Source organism: Micrasema longulum, unplaced genomic scaffold (genome assembly GCF_059751315.1).
Source record: "Micrasema longulum isolate JH-2025_06_02 unplaced genomic scaffold, ASM5975131v1 h1tg000120l, whole genome shotgun sequence".
In the NCBI taxonomy this organism is placed as follows: Eukaryota; Metazoa; Arthropoda; class Insecta; order Trichoptera; family Brachycentridae; genus Micrasema; species Micrasema longulum.
Genome location: NW_028277326.1, coordinates 431,509 through 458,091, shown reverse-complemented (window position 1 = coordinate 458,091; position 26,583 = coordinate 431,509). Strand labels below are relative to the sequence as shown.

At 33.0% G+C, this 26,583-nt stretch overlaps 1 protein-coding gene across 1 annotated transcript; it reads left to right on the top strand.

Moving 5' to 3' along the window:
- Window positions 1-206: 206 nt before the first annotated feature.
- LOC148284434 (lysosomal acid glucosylceramidase-like) lies at window positions 207-23,151 on the top strand. The gene is given in 14 exon segments (XM_088240230.1): window positions 207-281; window positions 2,034-2,140; window positions 4,329-4,421; window positions 4,423-4,462; window positions 7,389-7,497; window positions 11,410-11,539; window positions 13,006-13,162; window positions 15,911-16,071; window positions 16,999-17,122; window positions 18,668-18,784; window positions 20,053-20,197; window positions 21,376-21,455; window positions 22,370-22,647; window positions 23,007-23,151. Coding segments are annotated over 13 exon segments (1,608 nt in total). The 5' UTR covers window positions 207-281; window positions 2,034-2,066; the 3' UTR covers window positions 23,107-23,151.
- The last annotated feature ends 3,432 nt before the right edge of the window (window positions 23,152-26,583 follow it).

Sequence of the window (26,583 nt, the reverse complement as noted above, 5' to 3'; positions counted from 1 at the left end):
TTTTTTTTAATTGGCTCTAGTATTGTTCATATTTTTCTTCTTATTTTGTTTATGTAATACCTGTAAAAATCCCAAATAAAATAAAATAAATAAATTTTAAATGCGTTTGTGTAAGTTTTGCGAACGCGCCAGCTCTAGTTAATAGACCAGTACAAGATTATTTTATCAGATTATGTAGTACAGTATTAGTATATTAGTATTAGTAGCGCACGCGCACTCGACACACGCTGTATTTATCTCACGACCGGTCTACAAATGCGTGAAAGTTTCAAATTAAATAGGTAGGAACATCATTAAACTTATTACATAAAGTCAAATATAATCACATAACCACAGTTGAATATCTTGACCATATAATGACAATTGTCATAAAATCATTCGTCGTATATTAAAAATTGGTAACTAAAAGAATTATTTTTTCGCCAAGCAGATGCATGTTTCACTGTTAAAAAATAATATCTTTGTACCTATAGACGGGGTATACGTTCAAGGCGCACGGAAGGTTATGTGTTTTGACGCTGCCCGATAGAGTTTCAATCGAAATTGATATTCACGTATTCGTATTCGTGAATATTTAATTAATTAAGGTATTTTTTCGTAAAAAACAGTTTTTCTTTTATTTTTTCGGGAGGCTTTAAACGAAAATCCGCAATTTTTACGTGTTTTTAAATTTTCATGTTAAATGTAAATTATTTAAAAAAAGGGAATAAAAAATATTAAAAAAAATAAAAATTGTAGTATTAGGCAAATGCGCTGACCGTTACACCACGAGGCCGACAAAAGCGCAAAAAGCGAGAAAATAAGAGCGGTGAAAGGGTATTAAAAGGGTTCTCTCGTTACTAAAACGAAGAGAGAGTCCATGTCCAATTTCAAAATTTAAATATACCAATCAATGCGGCATTTCACGAGTTGATATTTAAAAATGCTTTATTTTTTATGAATTATTATAACTTATTTTTACTAATTATTTTTTTATTTGAATATATGACCGTGTCAAAACATTTGCTAATAAAAAAAAAATATTTATTCAAATTTTTCATTGATAAACCCTTACGGGTTACATTACATTTAACAAAATATTTTTATTTTTAACATTCACATTCTACTGTATGAATATGTATTTGAAAAAAAAAAAATATTTATTTCTATTTAAATGTGCATTTTAAATGGATAAAAAAAACTAAAACGTAAAAATATTAAAACTTAATAAATAAAAACCTCAAACAAAACATACATCTATAATATTATAGGTACCACTGTGTTAGTAGAAAAAACACTGGAAAAAAAGAAATTTTTACGAAATCGAATAATATTTTTAAAAAAACATAAAAAATAATAAACTAAGTAGGTACCTATGGTCGGGTCTGCGTTCAAGAGACACGAAATGAATGCGGTAGTGTTGTGACGCTGTCCGGTTTAAGTTTAGATAAAAATCAGCAGGTTAATATTCCCGAATATATTATAATATTGAAGTCGGCCTCGTGGTGTATTGGTCAGCGCGTTAGCCTGCCATGCAAGAGGTCTCGGGTTCGATTCCCGACATGGTTAGGATAAAATATTTTTATTTAAAAGGGTGTTTTCACACTAGAATATTTCATAGTCACTCAAAACTTTTTGTAGTCAATGACTGGAATTTACTCCTTTGCGAGTTATTAAGATAAAAACCTTATACACGATTTTTCAAGGCTAGATCGCGAAACTTCAGTGGAACACTCCTCATGGTTAGTTTGAAAAAAAATCTTAATAATTTTTTTCCAAAATTTTTTTTTAAATATTATTTTTTTTAAAGCTTACCATGAGGAATGGTCCTCTGAACTCTGAAGTTTTGCGGTCTGGCTCTGAAAAACCGTGTATATTTTGAAAGCACTGCTCTGTTTCCGTACCCCCGATCTAAGTTCATTACGAGAAGCACATTTGGGCAAATCGGCACTCCCAACTTGGAGTATCAATGTAGTGCCCTATGCATTAACGGGTGCGATGATGTTTTGTAATGATTTTTTGTTGTCATTATCAATAATTTATTTTATCGTCAGTTCTTTCAGATTATAAGAAGCGTAATATTGCCAATGTCAAAAAATGATTTACACAAAATGTGGTATATTGTTGACGATTTTCGCTTTTCTGACTGTCGGTACCTTTGGTAAGTACATTTTAGTATTTGAAACACGTCTACACACCTATTTTATGTAATAAATAACATGACAAGCCACTCAAAATAGTGAAGTATCTAAAATAATTATTTATTAAACCATGTTTATTTAATTTTATTAAATGTAAGTAAATAATAATTATTTTTTTCACAGAGTTCTAAGAATGTCACTGTAATAGCAATGAGGAAGTTCAGTGGTTTTCAAAAAAATATTTGTTACGAAAATATACGAAATTTTCATAAATTATTATTTTTTGTTCGTTGAAAAAAAACATAGCACATTTGACGTAAATTGAGTATGAAAGTTTTTTAAATAAATATTTTGTTCATTAAAAATGTATTTGTGTAAGTTTTGCGAATGCGCCAGCACTAGATAATCGACCTTTACGTGATTAGATCAAACGAAAAAATGTTTTTTATTTTTGTGTTTTTGATCCATAGCTATACAATGAATATGTATTATTATATTTTTACTATTAATAACTATTACTATTAATATTACTAATTTTTACTATTTTATTTTTATTATTAATATTAATAATTAAGAATCGCAGCGAAATTTAGACGAACGCAGAAGCATCCTGTGTACCTTTACCATATCATTAGCAACTTACAAAGCAATAGTAGTCTTTGTCACGCTCATAAGCACGCCAGTAGCTCAATCACAAATAACTATCGACGTGCTAATAAGCGACGTGATAACAATTTCTCACCATGATTGTTTGTCGTATTCGCGATCAAAATGAAACATGCGTGAACACCTAATATTAGATGTCGAAATATTTACGTTTCGCGACGTACAATCCTGCTGCGCAATCACATTTATGAATTTCACCGGTGTAAATATGGAAAATATTTCAAAACTGCTATTTTTATTTATTTATTTATTATTTATCAAGCAAGCAATTAGGCAAGCCAAGCAGTAAGAAAAGCAGTCGCTATAGTAAATTATAATTTAATTTTCCCTTTTTTGTATTAGATATTCTTTACTATGTGGAAATGCAATATATTGTATTATGTATTTTTTATTTATTTATTTTTATTTATTTATTTACACTCTTTATCAAAATACAAGTTTATGTTCACTTTGCCCAGCTAACAAGGGCACATACCCCGTTCTAAGTTAGGCTATTACATTTTAATATATTATAATAGTTAACAAATTAATAGAGAGCACAGACAAATAAAATATAAACTTATTCGTATACACATTTTGATACATATACATACACACATACACATATATACACACCCATATATATATATACACACATATATACATACACCCATGCGCATACACATACATACATTCATAAAAACATAGACAATTTATTTATGCGAAACTTCATGGTTGCCATCTATAAATATATTTTTTTTAATTATTCCCTATTTTTATATTTTATTTTCGACATCAAGTAAGAATCTCCAATTCGTGGCGTGCATCGACTTTTCTGACTCCCTACGACCAATGTCATAAAAGAGCGAGGTCAACACCTTCCGCAACTTGACAACACTCCCGTCTTTCCACGATTCTGGCAAAAGGTTATGAACCTTTTTGCCTACGTAATAGTGTTGTCTCGATGCCAGAACAGTGTTGACCCCTTCACGTAGTATCAGATCCCTATTAGAGTATCTTGTATTATGGTTGTGGTTGACGCTTGGGTAAATGTCTCTATTTATGTGTGTAACCACTGCCGTTCTCAATATATACTGTTGAATAATATTCAGTACTCTGAATTCTTTGAAGAGCAAGTCACTTGGATAACGAAATGTTTTATTTAAAATTGTATTTACTGTATTTATTTACGAGAAAAACAAAAACAAACCGACACGAGCGTTGACTTAGAGATTACACACGCGTTGACTTATGACCGCGATAACTTAAGCATGTTCATTATTGTTCATTGTGATCGCTCAAATGCTTAGCATGTTTTTAAGCATGTCGATAGTTATTTATGATTAAGCTACAGAGCGCGAGAGAGACAGGGATTATTTTTATAATGCGTATGCCGCGCGATGTCATACGTCGTACCATACTCTTATTCACAGATACTTCACAATGCGTTTGTGTAAGTTTGTTCAGCTAGAAAAAATCGACCAGTACCTACTTTAATTTGTAACTAATATTGAAATATAAGTTATTATGCATCATATCAAGATTATTATAAATAATTTTTAGGCCAAGACAAGCCGTGCAACAACGGAAATACAACCATAGTTCTGTGGTGTGCGTTTGCAGTGCGGACTATTGTGACGAGATCTCCAAAGTGAGTCCTGCAGCGCGGGAAATATGTCATCTACTCGTCTACTATTGTGAGTTTTTCTTGACCCACTCTGACATAAATACTCTTTTAGTGCCTGAAGGCGACGACCAAGGTAACGACGCGATGTACTAGCGAGGGTAACTACCCGTCACCATGTATTAGCCCAGGCAAATTAGACCAAAAAAAGGTGACCGAGGGAAAAAAGCCGGAGTTTTGAAACTTAGCATGATTAAGTAATAACCGCATTTATCGATACTATCCCTGGCCAATTACCTTTCTTTCCACCCCTTTCCTTGACCCATCCTTATGGTACCTACCTAACACAAGATAGAATAAATTCGAAATGAGAAGATTCGGATTTAGAACAAAAACAAAACATTTTTCACTTCACTAAAAATTGTTTAAAGAGTGCTTGGATTCGTCAGATTCGTCGGGCGTCGTTGAAAACATAGTTTCATTTCGTAGTGCATTTTATCATCCGGTGCCCGAAATTGAAGAACATTCACATCATATTAAAGGTAGGTATCCATTCCATGTTCCCATCCTTTCTTCAAATACTTCCCTATCACAAAACTGAATGAAATTCGTTTTTCATTTACAGACCGCCTTTTTGTTAACAGTTGGTATCTACTGCATTACAAACTAAAAGTCCCCGAGAGTGGGGGGTTCGCTAAAGGTGGGGGGTCCGCTAAGGGTGGGAGAGGGTTTAAAGGTAACTTTTGACGGTTTTTTACAAATACCTCCGAAACTATCACCCTTAGCGAAAAATGTTTTAGCAACAAATTAAAGTAAACGAAATTGTCTACGAAAACAGTAATTTTTTTGTATGATTAATATTTTCGAAGATACTAGGCAGATTTTTTTTACATATAATCTAAATTATTATTAGTATTTAAAGCATTAACTTTGAGGTCAAACATTTTACTAAATGTAATCAAACAAACTTCCAATATAGTCCTTTATACGATGTTCCACTGTAATGGTCACCCTATTAAACCTATTAAGCTTACCCCCTCCCTCCATCCCCTGTACTTTTTTTATTAATTCTCAAATAATATAATATTTTCATAATTTAATCAGTGCGTGTTTGTCCTAATCAGTGCATGTGCTTATTAAAATTCATGTCATGTATATTTTTATGCAACAACTATGGTGAAGGTGTATAGTGGGTTTTGCATGTTGGTTCAATTGGTGTTCTGATGAAGAGACGGGTACGTCTCGAAACCGGTAGACATAGAAAAGTCGGTAAGCGGTTATATACAAATATTTAATAAGATATATATAATTAAGGCAAGCGGCTTGGTGAGCAATATTTTTCACCAAACAGTTTTTATCTCTCTCTTACACATGCACGTGCATCCTCGCTCTCTTTTATGCTAAACATTTACTTCCCTGAATGGAATTCCGCCAGAAGATGAGGAACTCAATGAGGATTTTTTGTCAGCAGAAGATGAATTTTAAATTTAAAATTATTCAGATTTTAAGAAAGGGTGCTATCGTTTATTTGACATTTATAATATACTTACCATTTCATTATTATTATTATTATTCATTCAGAGTGTATCAGTTAAATTTTAAAATAAAATAATATTTTTTCAGAACACGGTTTAAAATTTAACGTACTTTAAAAAAATACAATTTATAACATTCTTGATTTCTTGATTTAAATTTTAACAAAAAGGTTTCAAACTTTTTACCAAGCTCTTTCTTGTATCATTTTAAATATAATTACAGGTTTTAAACAATTATTTTTTTATACTAACGCACCCACACACACGCACCCTCTCCCTCATTCATTCCCTCGCGCACATGTACCCTCTCCTTCATTCATTCATCACGCATACACACATTCACATACACATGAATACAAACGTCACACACATACAATTACGTAAACTCTTTTCTTATATATTATGTGTCATTAGCTATACAGTTGATTTTTTTAATTGGCTCTAGTATTGTTCATATTTTTCTAATTATTTTGTTTATGTAATAGCTGTAAAAATGCCAAATAAAATAAAATAAAGTAAAATAAAATAAAATTAATGTAAAAAGTATGTTTTAGCCATGTACTAGGACAAAAATCTTTAATATTCTATTTATCATGAAATTTTCGCATTTTATCTGGCTTGTATCTCCGAAAATATTACTTCTATAAAAAAATATGGAGGGATTTAAAAATATAAAAATGTAGATCATTTTAATAACTTTTATTTATCGCTAGAACATTTTTCGCTAGGACTGATAGTTTCGGAGATATTTGTGAAAGTTTTTTTTTTTTACCTTACATTTGTAATGGTTATATTCTTCGCGATCTGGCAATATTACGCGGGGACTTCAAGTATGCGCGCGGCGAAAGTGCGACATAGTGGGAGCATTTTTGGACACAGTCCGATGTATTCAAATATGATTCTACGCTCCTTCTGGACTATTCTTAATTCTATGACTAAAATTTGTAAACAAATTTGTAAATAAAAAAATTGTAAACAAGTGTGGCCAAAGAACAATTCATTATACAATTACTAAAATTTTTAATAAGATTCCTAAGATGATTTTAAAAGAAAATGTTGACAAAGCTTTTAAGAAAAAAATAATTAAAAGGTTAATGTGTAACAAATCTTTATATTGATTATCATTTAATGTCATCTATTTTCATTTTTATAAATAAATTCTGTGTGAAAATTAGATATGCATTTAGTTCATAATGTTTATATTACTTTTTATTTTTATAAAATTTCTCTTTCTTCGTTTTCAAACGTTTCTCTTTGTAAAGGAAAAAAAAAGAAACCTGCTGACAATCCGGTTTCGCGGTTTCGCGGTTTCGCGGTTTAGTGGGTTTCATTATTTTTCCTTTTATATTTTCTGTTCATGTTTTTTATTCTTTAATAAAATAAAATAAAAAAATACAAAAAATACAAAAAGTAAAATAAAAATAAGTAACCTATGTTGTATTTAAAAGTATGCATTTGTTTTAGGATGGTCAACGATTTAAAAAAACATTGGGAAGCATAAAAAAAGATGTTCTTAGAACTTCGCAGTCCAATGGCATATTAGACTGGATTAACAAGGTTATCGTATTTGCAGGTAATTTATTTAATTATGATTTATGTTTTTTTATATATGTTTAACTTTTTTAAACTCCATATTCGTAATATTCGATAATCGTCACATTTTGACGACAATTTTTTACCCATATTTGTTAGCGTTTGCACCCGAATCATACTATGTCAATCAAAATATAAATGAATTTAACGACAATACGACTGACTATTTAAGGTTTAAAGAGTAGACAAAAAACAGACATTATTGTCCGATGATGTATGAAGTTTTAAATTTTTTTAGACATCAAAGTGAAAGGAGTCTAAAAAGTTGCATTTTGGATAATATTGGACGTAAAAATTATTCTAAAAAATATTCCATACCTACTTTTGGCCCTCAACCGAGGTTTGAAGTTTATAACTGTATGAATATTTTGTTAATTATCTACATTGATAAAATTATTTTTTTGTTAGTAAAGATAAAATTTAATCACATTACAAATTTGAACACGTTTTAAAACTACCGAAATGCAAAAAGTTTACACTCCGCGGAACTGATTCCGTTGAGCGCCTGGCTAATATTGACGAAAACAGTGGCTCATTAAAACAATGCTACCCATTGATTACAATACAAAGTGCAACTCACGCCCTTAGATGCTTATTGAATAAGGTTTAATGCACATTACAAAATTTAATTGGACTGATTTTCTTACTCAAATACTAAATGACAGCCGGTTTAGCGCAAAAAATCGACTTTTTCGAAAACTTCAAGCTCTGGTTGAAGGCCAAAAGTAGAATCAAATTATTTTTTTTGATATTTTTTGCATTTTGCATAAGATTATTTCGAAATTCGGAAAAAAAAATATCAGCTCACCCTATTGGACAAGTTCCTTGTGAAATCCAGTAGTACTGAATTATCGCCAAATATTTATTTTTGTCACCCTTGTCATTTATAAATATTTTTTTTTTTCTGGTGACCAGGTCTTAAAAGGTTAACTAAAAACTTGATTATAATAAGTATATTGTTTTTTCTCATATCAAACTGCTAGTGTCATATTTATGTTTATAAGTATTTTCATATTATGTTTTGTGTATATTATATTATACAGTGGAAACTCTATATTTGTTAACCACCATATTCGTAATCTTCTTTCTATATATGTAAAAGGCAATGTTCGTATGTGTGTTATCGATAGACTAAATAACTATTGGACTGGTTTATGTGCGGTTTTTTAGCAAAATGAGGAACTTTGCCCTGGGTATGTTTTATCTCTTAAAATCTTCAATCGAATCCGTAGAAAGTTAGGAGCGTAAGTTTTTTATTCATAGATCAACCAGGGCTGCATTCGACGAGAATACATATTTATTTATTTTTGCACCACAACAGGCCAGGAGGCCAAATTACAGTGGTGAATTACATCATAAAACACCCAGGCTTGAGAAAAATCACATTTTAAATTCCTGTGTTCTCATCGGGAATCGAACCCGGAACCTTCCGTGCGTGAGTCAAGCGTCTTGACCACTACACCACGGAGGCCGCCTGACATATACTAAAACATTAGGAGGATGTTATTGTTGATGTGTTTTTGTATATAACAAAATATTCAACATTCGTTTTTTATGGAACCCAATCACATTATTTCCTTAAATTCTTTATAATTTCTATTTATTTATTTTTACTAGATTCTTAGGAATGGAAAAATTAATTTTAATTGATATTCAATACATTAAAAAAAAACGTTTTCCTGCATTAAGTGCACCCCCGTTGGTAAAAAAAGCAGAGTTTAACGTTGACCAAAATAATTCTATATTTGAATGCTAATTATTTAATGTTTTGGAATTCAATCATAAACAAATACCCAGGTACCTACTTACCAATGAAATGTTATACCATCTTTTTTACGTTTATCCGAACGGTTTTTACTCACTTTAACGACACAATCTGGCATTTTTCATTCTTAGTTTCGAATTAAATGTCGAGCTTACGTCAAAACACGGCTGGCGCGGCGGTTAGTGAACGAAATACGCGTTGGGCATGACTGAGCGTTTGTGCAAACGTTGAGTGCCATAATTTTAGAGGGCTCAGGGTGCGTTTATGTGTATTAATGGGTCGATGGCTTTTCTTAAGGAATACCGAACCTTTTTCTATGGTTTCGTAAAAGCATTATTAATTAAAGTTTTGCAAGTATACTTAATAATATCTCATGAGGAAACGCGATCCTACTTTTCTTCTGACAAACGTATTCCCGTATTTATTCCTTTGATTATGGTACTAGGTATATTATGGTATATATTTTTACCATTGGCGTGTCCCTGTTGCTTTGTTTTTTTGATAAATTGTTTATTATGTGAACTAGAACCATCCAAAAACCCGTGAAAACGTCCAGTTTTATTTGCTGTCTTCATGGGCACGGTATACAAATATTTTTAAAAACGCAAAACGTACTAATACAGAAAATTTCATTCTGATACATTTTCTGATTAATAGGGTTGTTGATGGTTGGAATAAGCTGCCACAAAAGTTGGTCTCAACGTGTAGTCTCAATAACTTCAAAAATAGATTAGATTTGTTTTCAAAAAGTTAAAGTGCGTAATTTGTATTAAAATAGATTTAAGCATTATCAACTTTAAGCTGCTCGCTTAAAATTAAAATAATAATAATAAAATACAGAAATAAATCAAGACTAAAATGTCATATCAGTTGCAATGAATCAATTATTGTGCTTATCAGCTTATTTTTGATAGAATTATGAAATGATAAATTATAAATCCAATAATATTGTTTAAAATAAACGACAGGTGTCATTGGATGGCAGGTGTTAAATTAACTGGACAAGAGATAAGACAAATTATTGAAATACACTATAGATATTAATTGTACTTTCAAGGTGAGTTGATATTTAAAGTAGTATTAATGATTTTCTTTATGTAGTTTATTAAATAAATAAATATAAAAAAAACAACATATCAATGACATATTCTGAATCAGACAGAAGACTTTATGTACCTATGAAGTATGTTTACTAGGGATGAAAAGATTTGTGGGAAAACGAATTTCCACGCGGATGCGGGGCGCGAAATAGTGGGGGCGAAGCCTTAAGGCTTCTAGGATATTATTGAGCGGAGTGGACTGTAATTAAATTTAATGAACATAAGTGACTATCCTCGATATGCGGTATGCGGTGTCAATTGGTCACAACCCCACCCCAGCAAATGAGACGGATTAGGAAGGGATGCCACTAACCTGGTTCTCGTTCTTGATGGACTTATCGGATCCGACTTGACACTTGTGGCGGCACTAACACGAGGGCAGGCCCTGATCTGTAGCTTAACACTGGTTGAAAAATTGACGCACAAAGGGGGCTGTGTGAGACCGAATTTGGCAGTCATCCTTGGCATCCCCAAATCTTTACTTGAAATTCTCTTCACTGAACTCCAAGTCACTCCAGATAGCTCCAAAACCTGCTTTGGTGATCTGTCGTCGGTTTTCCATGAAGATTTGGCAAACTTTAAGGAAATTCTCGTCGGTTCGAGCCGCCGAAGACGTCCAGAGCGGGGTTGGTCATCAATTGAAATTTCACCACTCAAACACTCGAATTTTCCTCATAACATCATGTTAGTAGGCTGTCGTTAATATTTTAAAAGTGTTTTTCCCAGCGCTCCTGAGCAGTATGCAAAACTTCACGACAGCGCTCGATTATCCATGGCAAAAACGACGAGACAACTGTCACAAAAAATCATACCAGCCAAACAAAACCTTCCTCAGCAACGACACTTGAGGTTCTGACTGATAAAAAACAGCTCTACATGATCCCATCAGCAGAACACCAAATTAATAAAACTCCGCTCCTCGCAATATTAGTCTGGTTTCTTTTGGCGTCCATTTTTTGTATGGAATTAAAAATATTTTTCGGAGACCACATTCACCAACTTTGGCTATGTTTTCACATTGTTTCAGAGTCTCCAGTTATACAAATAAACAGGAATAAAGTTTATCAAACCATCAAAGGATTTGGGGGGTCTTTCACTGATGCCGCAGGGATAAACATTCAAAACTTAAGTCAAGGAGCACAGGAGAACTTTGTCAGGTACAGTAGAATGTGGCGACTTCTGAATAAACTAATAGATAAAAAAACTATTATTATTACATCTTCAGTGTACCTAAACAGTTTTTTAGATATGTGTATAAGTCTTAATGCCCAATACTCTAATACAAAACCGTGTTCAATCAATATAAGTATAGAGTTACAAAACCTGTTCTGGAGGCTTTATCCACTTTGAGAAAATCTCTATTTTTTTCAAATTTCTTGAAGAGCAGATTTTGTAACTCTAAGATAAAATTGCTTTTCAAAATACCACAAACATCTCAACTCCCTAGTGAACCTAGTGAACAACTCCCTAGGGAGGAAATCCAGCCAGTCTGCAAGCATTTGGACATAATCAAACATTGTTGAATTACTACCTGGTAAAAGAAGAAGTATAAAAATTGAAAAATTGTTTTCAGGCGTTGCCTAGTAGGTGATTTGGTTCAGCCGGATGAATCTCACCCACGTGATAAAGGTTTCAGCTCTTTTACTTCACAAAAGTCAACAGATGGAAGAGTTGAGGAAATGTGGATGTTCAAACATGGGCAGAATGGTGAATGTTACACAGTGTGTAAAGTGGCCACTTAAACCAGCCAATGACAGGTCATAAGCCCTGTAAATGCCTAGACTTCCATATTCCCTTCTCAATTTTTTTTCCCTCTCTGTTGAAATGAATTTAAACATATGAAACATGATTGTATGTATGGTCAGCCAAATACCTTTCAGGCATTGTACACTGATAACAGCGGGAATTCTAATTTTGTGGACAGTATGGAAATTGTTTACTCACTTTTAAGTTCTTCTGATTGTTACTTTCACGAAGCACTTCATGTTTCCTATTTGCACGGATACCGGTATCGTTTAGATAATGATGAGATGTTTATTTTAGATTGTTTCGTAAAACTAATTATTGCACTTTGTCTGAAGTATGCAGATGCAGGATATGATAAGAATTTATCAGAGAAACACTTTTCACAGCGTGACTTGCTCACAGGGCGGTAGAACAACAACAATTAAAAAAACCAAGGAAGTATTTAAGTAGAAACGGGATATTTACGGTATTATTTGAGTTGCCAGTATAAACAATGTAAATTCAGTACTTAACATGATAAAATCGTATAAAATTTTATAAGTTTCATTAGGTCTTAATCAAACCTTTGCAAGTACCCTTTTAGTAGTTCTTTCGCATGGTGCTGACCAGTTTCCCTTTGCCAGACCATCATGTTCCGTTTCTAAGCCCACGACCTAAGCTCATTACAAGGAGCATATTAATTTGGGCAGCCCTCAGTGCGGCTCTGAACCTATCGGGGCTGTCTCTCTGATTCATTAGCTGCCTCGTCACCGCCGATAGTTTACTTTTATAAAATAAATAAATGAAAGGACTGAAACCTTTGTGAGAAACTGAAAATAAATCGACGAAAGAGTTGAAGGTAAACAGATGTTCTAACTAAATTATATTTGAGTCGTAGATCGTACTATAGCGATAAAGGCTTGGAGTATAATGTGGGAAGAGTTCCTATTGGAGGGTGCGACTTCTCTACGCATCCCTACGCCTACAATATGGAGCCAACAGAAGATGAAAACTTATCAAACTTTACCCTTACTGACGAAGACTTCACGCTAAAGGTGAGGTGACAGAATACGTAATGAATATATTATGATGGTGTTAAAAGCAAAAATGCCACTATTCATGATCAATGTTTTTGGCGAATACACCATTTTTAAAAATGAATGGTATTTTCGCTATTTGTAATACCAGGCACAAGTTGCAAATTGATTTTAAAAGAAATAGTCTTTTCACTACTGATTTTGTAGGTTTTGTGACGTTTTTTCTTTTAACCCCCTCATATGTAGATGCAGTGCATTTGAATGTTTGATAAACCTATTGATCGCGCCACTAGCCAGAAGCTAATGGACGCTCGAATTACTGGTTCGCGGATTTGCGTTATCTTTACATTTTTTGCCACTAAACCATAACACAAATAAACGCAATTGCTCACTTTGTACTGGGGTTCATAGCACCTCATTGTTTGGAACTTCTCTCGTGGCAGGCAGGATCAGATCCTGTGGTCAGGAAGGTTTGGCGCTTGTCGGTTTCTTGATTATTTATATGCGATAACACGACACAGTGGATTATTGATCGCTAAAACAAATTATTTACGATCGTGCTGGGAATATGAAAACACGTGTTCACTCGGTGACAGTTTGGTTGTTATTATGGCCGAATATGGTACCCACAGCAGGAATTACTACATTTTTACAAGGGTCTACGCCGCAATCCAGTAAATGTGTTGTAAACAAACACATATAGTACATGTGGCATAACCATATATTTTAATGAGTAAGTGCCTGTCGGTGAACCACATACACGTACAAATTTTGTTTGTGTTAAGACACACTAGAACAATTTATTTGAAAAAGTTCTGTTAGCACACACAAGCAAAGTTTATTGAATATTTGAATGCACATAGATAATATTATTGTGGATAAATTATTGCAACTAGAATTCTGTGAAAGCCATAAAAACCATGAGTTTGTTTTTAACGCCATAAATGCGAAGCTTGAGTCATACAAATCGTCGTCACCGTAGAACAACTTCAACGTTACGTACCGTGAAACCGTCCAATTTTGCCCTGGATGGATATTTTGCCCAAAAAGTCTATGATCAACCTTTAAATAAATATATTTCTATTTGATTTCGGTAAATTTGGTACATTGAGGACGAAAGAAGCTTTATGTCACTAACTTCCATCAGAAGCTTTAGTAACTTACTTTACTCAGTGGCTTGTTAGAACTTGTCAAAGTGCGCGTGTAATTTGTTGCGGGCCAATTACGACTCAGTGTTTTTTAATATACTGCTCAATAGCAAAGACAAAGGTACGTGTTTTTTGTTGCATGGTTTTTAGATCATTTCCTGTTCATATTATGTGCTGTCAGTAGCTTAAATCAAGAATTAAGACGATGGGCAAATTAAAAGGCATTAGTTGAGCCTCTGGGTTGTCAATTTTGCCCAAACGAAAAAATGTGTTAGGGTTGTCACTTTTTTATTTTAATAATTAGTTTGAATTAAATTAAAACTATTATGAAGGTTTTGCACACATTAGGTATTTTAGATTTTCAAAAATATTATCATTATTGTGGATAATTTAATTTAATTCTTCTTTGCCTTTCTTAATTCATTTGATAATGTGTTTTTATATTCCTTATATTGCTTTTTAATAGATTCTGAAGCATTTCTCACTTTTTGCATGGTATACAATTTGTTTCTATATTAGATCATTTTTATTATATCTGGAGTTAACCAGCCTCAATTATTATCCAGCCTAAAACGATATTTTTTCACTTTCGTAGCTATGGACTTAGAATCCGAAATAATTTATATTAATTTTTAAAATTGATGTCGTCTATTTTTAACCTTCTTAGTTGTTCGTTAACTATATTCCTGAAACAGTTATTATTTCTCACAACATAGGAATAAGTATTTGCCATTTCGAAAATGTGTGTACCTACCTGATATTAAATATGTCATTTAGGTAATTAAGACTAAGATTATTGGCATGTGTACTTAAATAAAACATTTCTTTAAATAAACAAGATTTGTTAATTTTTCTTAAGTTATCAACCAGATTTTGACAACCCTAAGGCCTATAAATTTATTGTATGAAAACAAATAAAGTTTGGCGGGTAAATTTGCCCAATTGTTTTGGACGAATATTTTATTAGTTAGACATTGAAAATATGCTCAAATGACAATTTTGCCCTTGAATTAATAATTCAATAAAGTAGTTCTTAGACAAGAACGTCATGTGAGCTACAGTTCAACAAATAATGGTTGCGGGCAAACATGCAGGTAATTTTGCCCGCCATAAAAATTTTAAATTGCTAGAATTCGCATTTAAATATGACTGAATTTACAATTGTAACCCAATTCAACGATTACCAAGGTCATTCTTCGTAATTAAAAAGTAAAGCACAACGTACATTTTTTTGGATAAAATCAACATAATTGCAAAAAAGCGGGAAAAATTGGACGGTTTCGCGGTAACTTCAATTTTACGTGAGAGCGGTCTAAATTTTCTTTGACACTTTATGTCATTACTTGATAAGTACAAAAGTATATCCTTCAAAAAAATATATATAAAAAATTTCAATCTTGGAATTTCAGCCTTTACACCTTTTCAGAATCAAATATAAAAGAAAGTCATTGTGTCATTATTCGCACATCCTTCGTTGTTCTACGATCACGACGAAGTGTTATCATTTGACCCCATTGCGGGTAAAGTGGACTACCTGACATTTAAAAGGTGAAGTAAACTTGGAGTAAACTCCTTTGCGCAACATAGTAAATTCATGTTTACATTTATATTTCCTCAGATTCCTCTTATAAAACGGGCCACAGAACTGTCTACCGATGACCTTTTAATTATGGCCACTGCCTGGTCCCCTCCCGTGTGGATGAAAACTAACGGAGAGTTCGGGGGAGAATCAAGATTGCTGAAGAAATACTACCAGACCTGGGCGGACTATCACCTCAAGTAAGGAGTCATTACACATATAGAGATCAAGTATAACTTTAGTGTTGCAAACGTTGGATAGAACTTAAATTGCAACTGAGGGGGAAAACATTTTTGAGAAGAGAACACAGAAGTCAAGCTGGATTAAATGGCCACTTTACAAACTGTGTAAAATTTGCAATTCTACCTATGTATAAATATCCGCATTACATCAACTCTTACATTTGTTGAATTTGTGAAGACCTGAAACCTTCATTGATGTGGGTGAGATTCATCTGGCTGAATTATTTCACCTTCTAGGCGACACTTTCTCAATTTTTATACCAGTTAGTTTAATCAACAAAGTTTTGGGTAGGTCCAAATGTTTGTAGACAGGCTGGATTTCACTCCTTATGGAGGGAGTTATTAATACCTAAATTCTTAAAACATTGTTAATTGGCATTGGATTAAAAGTACTTCATGTTGGAAATAAAATATTAAAATTAGACAACTTAGAAATCTTAGAAATTAAAAAAGCGATTCATAATAAGAAAAAATAATAAATAAACAAACAAACAATATTTCTAGCTTTGAAAATATTGATATCAAATTACCACCCTTGTAAGGAAAAAAAGACTTGATTTATTGGGTCCACGTGTAGTATTTAGTAAACATGATAAAAATAAAATAGGAATTAATTTATTAGTTACGTAAACCTTGACGAAGAAGCTTGTTGGCTTTGAAACCGGTCGGTGGAAAAAAAATTGTGGTTAAAAACAAAGTGGTTTGATTTATTTTATCATTGTTAATTTATTTATAAATTAAACTAATATATTTCTTGCCTAGATAATACTGGATGAAAATCGTCAACCTATTAAAATCTTTTCCACTGTGCTTTGACATTAGTATTTCATAATAGATAATGCTTGATGCTTCAGCCGAATGTTTTATTTTTGTCATTTTTTGTAGGTTCTTACAGGAATACAAAAAGAATGGGGTAGATATTTGGGCCATCTCTACGGGTAATGAACCCAGTAATGGGATTATTCCCATTATGGCCTTTAATTCTCTTGGATGGATGCCTTCAGAACAGGTAGCTATAATAAGCACTTAGTCAATTCTCAATGTGTATGTGACCGAATCTCCAAATTCACAATAAATTATTCATTCTAATTTAAACTATTTATCCAATAACTATTTTTGGTGCTACTGTCCTTTAAGGCTGGTAAAACGCACGCAAAGTGAGTAAATCATACGATTTTGCCATTTAAAAACGAATGCCTTATTTAAATCGCGCAATAATAAAAAAACATATATTAGATAAAAACAATATTTTTTTAATGTATTTCTGCTGAAAAACATACTTAAAAGTTTTATATAACTAAAATATAATTACTTTTAGACCGGCAGATTACGCCATTTAAAATTTAGACTCAACTTAGGTATCTGGGATCTCAATAAAGACTAAGTATCGAACTAAAATTTGTTGCAAGATTTAAAAAATAAAAATTGAACATAAAAGTGGCCGAACCAATTTATTTTTTTTGTTTTCGAAAAGAAATCGAAGCATTTTAAATCACATACATTTGAGTAACATTTTCCTTTATTTCTACGTAAAATTATGCCTTCGGTAATAATTTAAAAAAATATATTTATTGAAATATTTTAGTTGAAACCTTTTTTTATAGAAGTGTTTAAAAATGAATGTGATTTACAATGCTTGGATTTCTTCTCGAAAACAAAAAAATAATATTTTGCTTCGGCCACTTTCACGTTCAATTTATCGTCTTCAAATTATTGTAAATATATTGTATTTGAATATAAAGTGTTAAATAAATAAATAAATGAATATATATAATATTTCCAATAATTCATAAATCACATGCAGATTTATAAATATGCGAACACCACCGTATCCAAACATGCACTAAGCTTAATTAAAAAAGTATTTAATCTTATATTGAAGAATTGGTAAGGGAGTTGAGAGGGAGGGGGGGGGGTAGAGGTGGGATTTCCCGAATGGGTAATTTTTAATTTAAAAAAAGAGCTGTGCTGTAAAGTTATTTGAATAAACATAAATAATAAGTTAGCTATAGTTTACAGCTAAACAATGGGCCGTAGGTACTCGGCTCAGACCGAAACCATCCATTAAGCTAGGGTTTCCTAGGACAGCGGTGCCCGTATTTTAACGGCCGTAGTGAACGGTGATGCAGTGGACAGCCGTCGTAAAGGTGATTAGAGAGTGGTTTCCTATGAAAACGGTGTTAAATGGTGTTGATAACACCGTTTTCCTAGAAAACCACACTCTAGTCACCTTTACGACGGCTGTCCACTGCATCACCGTTCACTACGGCCGTTAAAATACGGGCACCGCTGTCCTAGGAAACCCTAGCTTTACGCATTTGGCCAAAAATTTACAACGCTTTTGTTCTATGCAATAGACAACGTCTTTACAGCTCTGGTGCCTCATTAGTCTGATAGAAAAATGCTTACTATATTTATTAATTTATCTTCAATAAGTACCTTAAGGTAAATAAGAAAATAAAATCGAAGAATTTGTGTTTCTGTATAACTTTCTTGGCCATTTACTACTCAATACAAATAATGTAAGAAAATAGAAATTTTGTGTTATTTATAGGCTGTGTGGATAGCGAAAAACCTTGGTCCAACCATAAAGAACAGCCCCGACTTCTCTAATGTCAACATCCTGGCTCTCGATGATCAGAGGTTCAGTCTTCCGTGGTGGATTGAATGGGTAAACATGTTTTTAAGATGTATTTGTGTGCCATAAAACTCAAAATAATATATTAGGTGTTAGTATAAGTCGTGTCATACTAATAAACAAAAGAATAAATGAGGACACTAGAGGCAAAATTACAAATCTCCACTGAAGGAGACATTATTTGCATTTTGCATAAGTAAATTGTTGTATTTTTAAATGTTGATTCGGAATTAAAAGACTTGGGTTAGAAAATGGTGTAAGCATAGAATTAAGAATAGTCCAGAAGGAGCGTAGAATCATATTTGAATACATCGGACTGTGTTCGAAAATCCTCCCACTTTCACCGCGCGCATTCGTGAAGTCGCCGCGTAATGTTGCCTGATAGGAAAAAATATAATCATAACACAAATGTAAGATAAAAAAAAAAAATTCTATTATTTTATTGTGCACGCGGAAATATTGATTGACACAACAGAGTAGATAAGTAAAGGGTAATTTAATAAGATTAATTGAATTAATGAACTTTAAACTTAAAAGATAAAACAAATTTTATTTTACATAAAACGGACATTTTTATATCATGTTAAATAATATTTTAAGTTTTAAAGATAATGTCGGTCAAATATCCTCCACAGAGTTGTTTAATCCGAGGTCCAATTTTCATTAATTCTCTCATTAGATGAGCAAAGTAGGGTAAACAAATTAATTTACTACCCTGGCAACACTAACGAAATGTCCATTTTGATTTCTTCGACAATCTGACAGATGGAAAAATAATTTAATTTTTAAGTAGTGCATTTTTGAGATACACATTAATTTGCTAATTACACATGAAATTTGGGGTCATCCTGTTTCTTTAAGATCCTAGCTGTATTTCTACGCTTTTTGCGAAATTAAATCAGGAGTTGCGTACTGAGCGACGTCTACAGAGTAACTAATGGCCAAAGCGTAAAACTAATCATTTATGAATAGTTTAGTCGGCTTCGGTTTGATGCGCGTACGCGGCTTCTGGACTATTACAATTCTATGTCTGAACATTTAAATCCTATGAGAATATAAATTCGATCGAATAAAACAAATTGAAATAAGATCTGGCCAAACAACTCTCGGGAGAAATACTTCCAAGAAGTGAAAAAATGATTTGCCGTAACGAAGCTCGGGCTCATCAGTACAGAAAAAAATGGTGCCTAAATGCGCGGGCAATTCTGTTAAGTGGTTAAGACTTTTTTGGCCTATATCCATTGATGGAATGGAAATAATTAGAAACTCATAATGATTTCATGATATGTTCTCTATTTCAGTTGTCAGAGAATAATGAGACGATGCAGTATATAGATGGCATTGGTGTACATTGGTATTGGGATACGCTAATTGGTCCTTCTACCTTGGAAAGGACTCACAATGCTTTCCCTGACAAGTTTATTATTGGAACGGAGGCTTGTGTAGGTGAGTATTATCACACATATTTTAGAATTCTACTTTATCACTGATTCCTATTTAAGGGGTGATTACAATCGGAAGCAATAACTTCACAGCGATGGGGTATTTAAAGATAAGTTTTTTTATTCTGGCACAAAAATAATCCTAACACCATAGAATTAAGAATAGTCCAGAAACCGCATACGCACATCAAACAGAAGGTGACTCAACTACTAAAAAAAAAGTAGGTTTACTTTTGACCCATTAGTTTCTTTGTAGACGTCGCTCAGTACGCAACTCCTGATTTGAATTCAACTATGCCGTGTTGTGTCCTTTTAAAGTGTAGAAATACTGCTAGGATCTTAAAAAAACAGGATGCAATCACATTTCATGTGTAATTAGCAAATGAATGTGTGTATAAACAAATGCATTACTTAAAAATTGAATTATTTTTCCATCTGTCAGACTGTCAAAGAAACAAAATGGAAACTTCGTTAGTGTTGCCAGGTAGTAAATTTTTTTACCCTACTTTGCTCATCTAATGAGAGAACTAATGAAAATTGGACCTCGAATTAAACAACTCTGTGGTGGACATTTGACCGACATTATCTTCAAAACATTAAATATTATTTGACATGATATAAAAATATCCGTTTTATGTCAAATAAAATTTGTTTAATATTTTAAGTTCAAAGTTTTTTAATTCAATTACCCTTTACTTATCTACTCTGTTGTGTCAGTCAATATTTCCGCGAGCACAATAAAATTTTAGAGAAATTAACAGATTGATTTTTTAAAATAATTGTGTTATGACTTATTTTTCCCATCAAGCAATATTACGCTGACCTCACGAATGCGCGCGGCGAACGTAAGGCATAGTGGGAGAATTATTGGACACATTCCGATGTATTCAAATTTGATTCTACGCTCCTTCTGGACTATTCTTAATTCTATGCCTAACACCTTCGACCAAATGTCTTGTTAAAAGGAGGAATATTGTCAATTTCTTGGCCTTGTTATATATTCATGTCCCCGAGCAGGGAGATGTTGATCTCCAAATCTGCCTAGCAGAACTATTTTAGCATTTATTAGGCATTATCTCAGGCACATTAAGCCCTCAATTTGAAAAAAAATGAATCTGCAACCTCTATTGTCTCTTAATCTATATAAGCGTTATGATAAATGACATTGTGTTTGTGTTTTAGGCGATAAACCGTGGCAGACGGAAAAGGTGGAACTTGGGTCATGGGAAAGAGCAGAAATGTATATCAAAGATATATTAGAGGTTAGTAAATATACCTAGAAAGATATACATAAAATATTTTCCGTGTACAGATGGATGAAGAATTCAGTTCGGGGTGTGAAATTGAACTAGAATCCTGGACAAATGAATTCAATTTAATGGCTACTCTCAGGCAAAACTTTTAAAAATGTCAATTAAATTGAGATAAGTCTCTTCGTAGTGCAGTACTTGGCGCATTCGTCTAGCATGTTCGAGGTCCCAGGTTCGATTTCCGGTAAGGTAGACATGGAATATTGAATCCCATTATCCCAGCCTTTGTGGTATATTGGCTTAATACGCGTGGCTCACAGACGTAAGGTTCCGGGTTCTATTCTCAGTAAGAATGCAAAAACCAAATGTAACTTTTCTCTAGTCTGGATGATTTGTACTGTAATTCACCACTGTAATTGGGCCCCCTGGCCTGTTGTGGTGAAAAAAAAGTTGTTTTGCACTGAAGTATTTCACTATCCCTGGACGCATATTCGTAAATACCTGACACATTATCCATTCGGGATGCTTTGATATCATTTAGAAATGCACCTCTCATTCGAGATGTATCGGAATCACCCGGGCTATTAATCTATTTCCTAACACCACAAAATTACCCCTGAGTAGTGTCTGCTGACGTCACTCAAGATAAACATCCTTATTTTAATTGTATTATTTCGGCTATAAATGTTTAAAAAATAATTTGGTTTGTTTCGGTTATTGGGGTGGATATTGTCAGGTATCTCCGACCAAGACACTTCCTGTGGATTCTGAAATACCCCGAACAAATAATGCATCAGGTATTTACAAATATGCTCCTTGGACTGGTACCTGAAACGTAAGATTGGTCACCTTACCTTCAAGAAACAGATCATTGAGATGCATTAGGATCGGTGGACCGACTTTGATTGATTAATTAATATTTTTAGGATTTAAATCATTGGTGCGTTGGATGGATAGACTGGAATCTCGCATTGAACAAGCAAGGAGGTCCCAACTGGTTTGAGAACAATGTGGATGCAGGAGTCATCGTGATGCCAGAAGCCGATGAGTTCTTGAAGCAGCCTTTGTTCTATGCTGTCGGCCACTTCAGCAAGTTCATACCGAGAGGATCCCAAAGAGTGGAAGTGCAAGAAATCAACGGATTTATCGATCATGTAGCGTTCCTACGGCCTGATAATGGAATCACCGTTATATTCTATAATCCGTGAGTATTTCAACCAGAATCGATGTTCACTTTGAATAATAGCCGCCATCTCAGAGATTATTTATTGAAGTTGAACACTACCTCTCTCACATTCAACCCAGAAAGAACTCCCTGATAAATCGACTTGTGAAGCAATGGAGTAGTCTTCTCGAGAAAATGATTGATGCGCTCAGTTAATGAGTTCAAAACACTGGACAAACACAAAAAGTTAAAACGTTTCCTATTTCTTATTACATATTACGGTATAAGAAAAAAAAACAAATATTTAAAGCACGGTGCATGGATGTTCAGCTCAAAAAAATGTTTTTTAACTTCTTACGTCGAACTTTGTTTTAACAACTATTTTTTTTTTCTTCCAGAAATGATTTTGATAAGAACCTCACAATTCAAGAAAAAGACAAAGGAAGTATTAAAGTCACCGTCCCTGCAAGATCCGTCCACTCATTAATATATTGGTGATATTGAAGACACTGTATTTTTCAATCAATAAAAGACATTCTATAATATTTTTAAACTTATGAATTAAGGTTCTTGGTGTACAAGAAAATCATTAACAGATCACTAATTTAAGAACACGCAAAATCGTCAAATATCCCAAATTGAACACTTGCAAAATCACCACAATTTTCAAACTAAGCACATGTAAAATCATTCTAAACATGCGAAACAGTTGGATTGCGAACACATGCAAAATTATCAAATGGCCAAACTAAGAACATGCAATTACGTATGTGTATGTGTAAATCGTCCAAGCGCTTGCAAAATTACCATATTTTTCAAACTAAGTACATGCAAAATCATTAAATTTCCCAGACTTGGCACATGCGAAATTGCAGGATTGCTAGCACATGCGAAATTGTTAAATTTCCAAGACTCAGTACATGCGAAACCGTTGGCATGATAGCACATGCAAAACCATTGCACGCAAAATTATCAAATGGTCAAACTAAAAACGTATATAGTAACTAAGTAATATTTAGTAATTAATAAATTAATACAATTTAATATACTAAGGCTAATTAATAGAAAGCCAGGCAAAAAATTTGACGGTCCTGGCAATACTAACAAAACATCCATTTTCTTTAATTTCACAATTTGACAGACGGTAAAATAATTGAATTTTTAAATAATATTATTTGCGAATTCGCTACTTACACATGAAATGTGATCCCACCCTATGTATTTTAACTCTTAAAAACGACACAGCATGGCATAATTGAATTTAAATCGGCAGTTGCGTACTAAGCAACATCTACAGAGTATGCTTAACTAATGGCCGAAACGTAAAACTACTCATTTATGAGTAGTTTTAATTAATTTGAGCCCTTCCGTACTTGATTTGCTAGGTAGTTTTATCAATCATTCCTATGAAGCCAGTGCCCGAGCAAAATCTTGACAGCTTATGTTTGTCCCTTTGTCGAAGTCCGGTGCATGGTCGTAAATCTCATCCGTCAAGTGTAAGCAGAATCCCGGTTATTCTCAACCAGAGAACCCCGTGAAAAAAAAATAAACATGAATAAAATGCAAAAAATATTATTTGTTTGAGAGTTGCCGTGAATCTCATAACGCCCAATCGCCGTCGCCACCACAGACATGAAATAAAAAAAGATAAGAATTGGGAGATATTGTCAACTTTTGGCACGTGCCATCTTTCTGCTGAGTTTGCCATTATAAACTAATACCAAATAAAATCTTACGAATAAAATAAAAAAGGACAACATGAAAATTATTATTTTATTCCAGTAAAATGGCTAAATAGTGCAGAGCCAATTCTACCATATATAAAAATAACACATTTCATTTTCATGTAACACTGTAGAAATATCTTACGTACAAATAAATTTGTGCAAATATAAAACCTTTAGCCACTGCTTACTAGTCAGATTTTGGTGGGTATTTAAAGCTTCTACACAAGCAAAACACGTAATAGAAAATTACTTTGATAGTTTTAGTAATAAAATGGCAAAATAATTTGCGTCGTGTAAATATAAATATTTTAGGTTTGAATCGAGCCTAAAATGCATTTATTGTCAATAAAAAAACAATAATGTTCCAATTAATTATTTCAAATTTTTAAGTGCAAATTTTTACGTGAGGTTTTTTATGATATTAATATTATCAACAATATTTTGAGTTTGTCCAAATTTTTGTAGACAAGGACCGGATTAACTCCCCGGGGAGCTGTTTATCTTAACATATTACAACAGAGATGAAGAACATTTAAGAGAAGGGAATATAGAAGTCTAGGCATCTGACCTGTCAATTGCTGGTTTAAGTAGCCACTTTACACATTGTGTAACATTTATTTGAACATCTATATTCCTTCAATTCTTTCATCTGTTGATGTTTGTGAAGTTAAAGAGCTGAATCCTTTATTTATGCGAGTGAGATTCATCTAATTGAATTATTTCACCTACATACTAGGCAACGCCTGAAAATGTTATTTTTTCAATTTCAATCAGCCATTGACAGGTCATAAGCCCTGTAGATGCCTAGACTTTTATATTACCTTCTCTTAAATGTTCTTCCTCTCTGTTGTAATATGTAAATATTAATATTAGTTTATAAAATCATTGAATAATAAAAATGAATGAGGATATATTCACAAACAATACTTAGGAGAACACAGCATGCTAAAGGATTAAGTTATAGTTCGTTTTTAGAAATACTTTTACCAACGAAAATATAATTCAAAACAAAGCCCTTTTTTTCCAATGTATTGGTTTTATATAACTCGTCCACTGATGAAATGCTAATCCCGATTCATGATCTATTTAGATAACATCAAAACTATAAGAATACAAACTATCCACACCACGTGTACATACTGAAAGCTTTTTAACATAATCCCAAAGTAATAAACACGTCAACTTCCAAGTATCTAAAACGCACGCACATCTAGAATAAGCGCGACAGGCGCATGTGACGGAAATCTCAGATTGACTTAACACATTAATCAGCAAAACGTATTTCAAACAATATTTCAAGCATGTATAAATGTTTGTAGACAAATACTGGATTTAACCCTGTCAGGAGTTTAACAAGATTATCAGACATTTTTATGTCTTATGTATTATACCTACTGATTTACGGAATAACATTCACTTTTTTGTCTATGTTCGAACATCTACATTCCTTCAAGTACGCGATAATCAAATAATCTTTTGTTTTAGTTTAGAAAAAATGTGGATCTACGAAATCAGACAAAATAACAAAAGGTCACTGAAAGCGAATGGTGATTGAAAACAGCTATAAGTTAAGAATCCGCACTAAGCAGTATTGGCACGATAACGCAAAACGTTATGTTTGGGGCTCGCGGTCAAAATGCTGATTTATTTTTTCAATAAAAAAAATGTTTATGATCACTGAAGTATCCCGACTGGACACCAAATCACGTTACATTCGTATGATAAGTGATACCCAATAGTGATAAATGTGATGTCCAATGAGCGGCATAGAGCCAGGCGGACGGGCGGGAGGGTGAGATGGGGTCCAACAGGCAAAATTCAGCGGATAGCAAGTATTTGTAAGCTATTTGCTTCGCTCCTATATTTTTAATTATAATACGAAAAAACGTAAGAAATCTCACAAAAAGACTTATGACATGTAATCTCACTGCTTTAAAGTACATTTAATGTATTTTTTAATGAAAAAGACACCACGTAACATGCCCAAAAACCGACTTTTTTAAACTTGGTCTATTTCAACCCACTTCACCACGTGCGTTTTTTTTCTAACCACCTTCTTTACGAGTCAAACAAATATAACCTACAGATGTTTAAGGGTAAAGGTAACGCTTTGTTGTTAAACAAATATAACCTGCAGATTTTGAACGTAAGTTAACTCATTGTTGTTAAACAAATATAACCAACAAATGTTTTAACTGCAAAGTTAATTCTTTAAATACATGTTAATTCTTTGTATACTAACACCTGT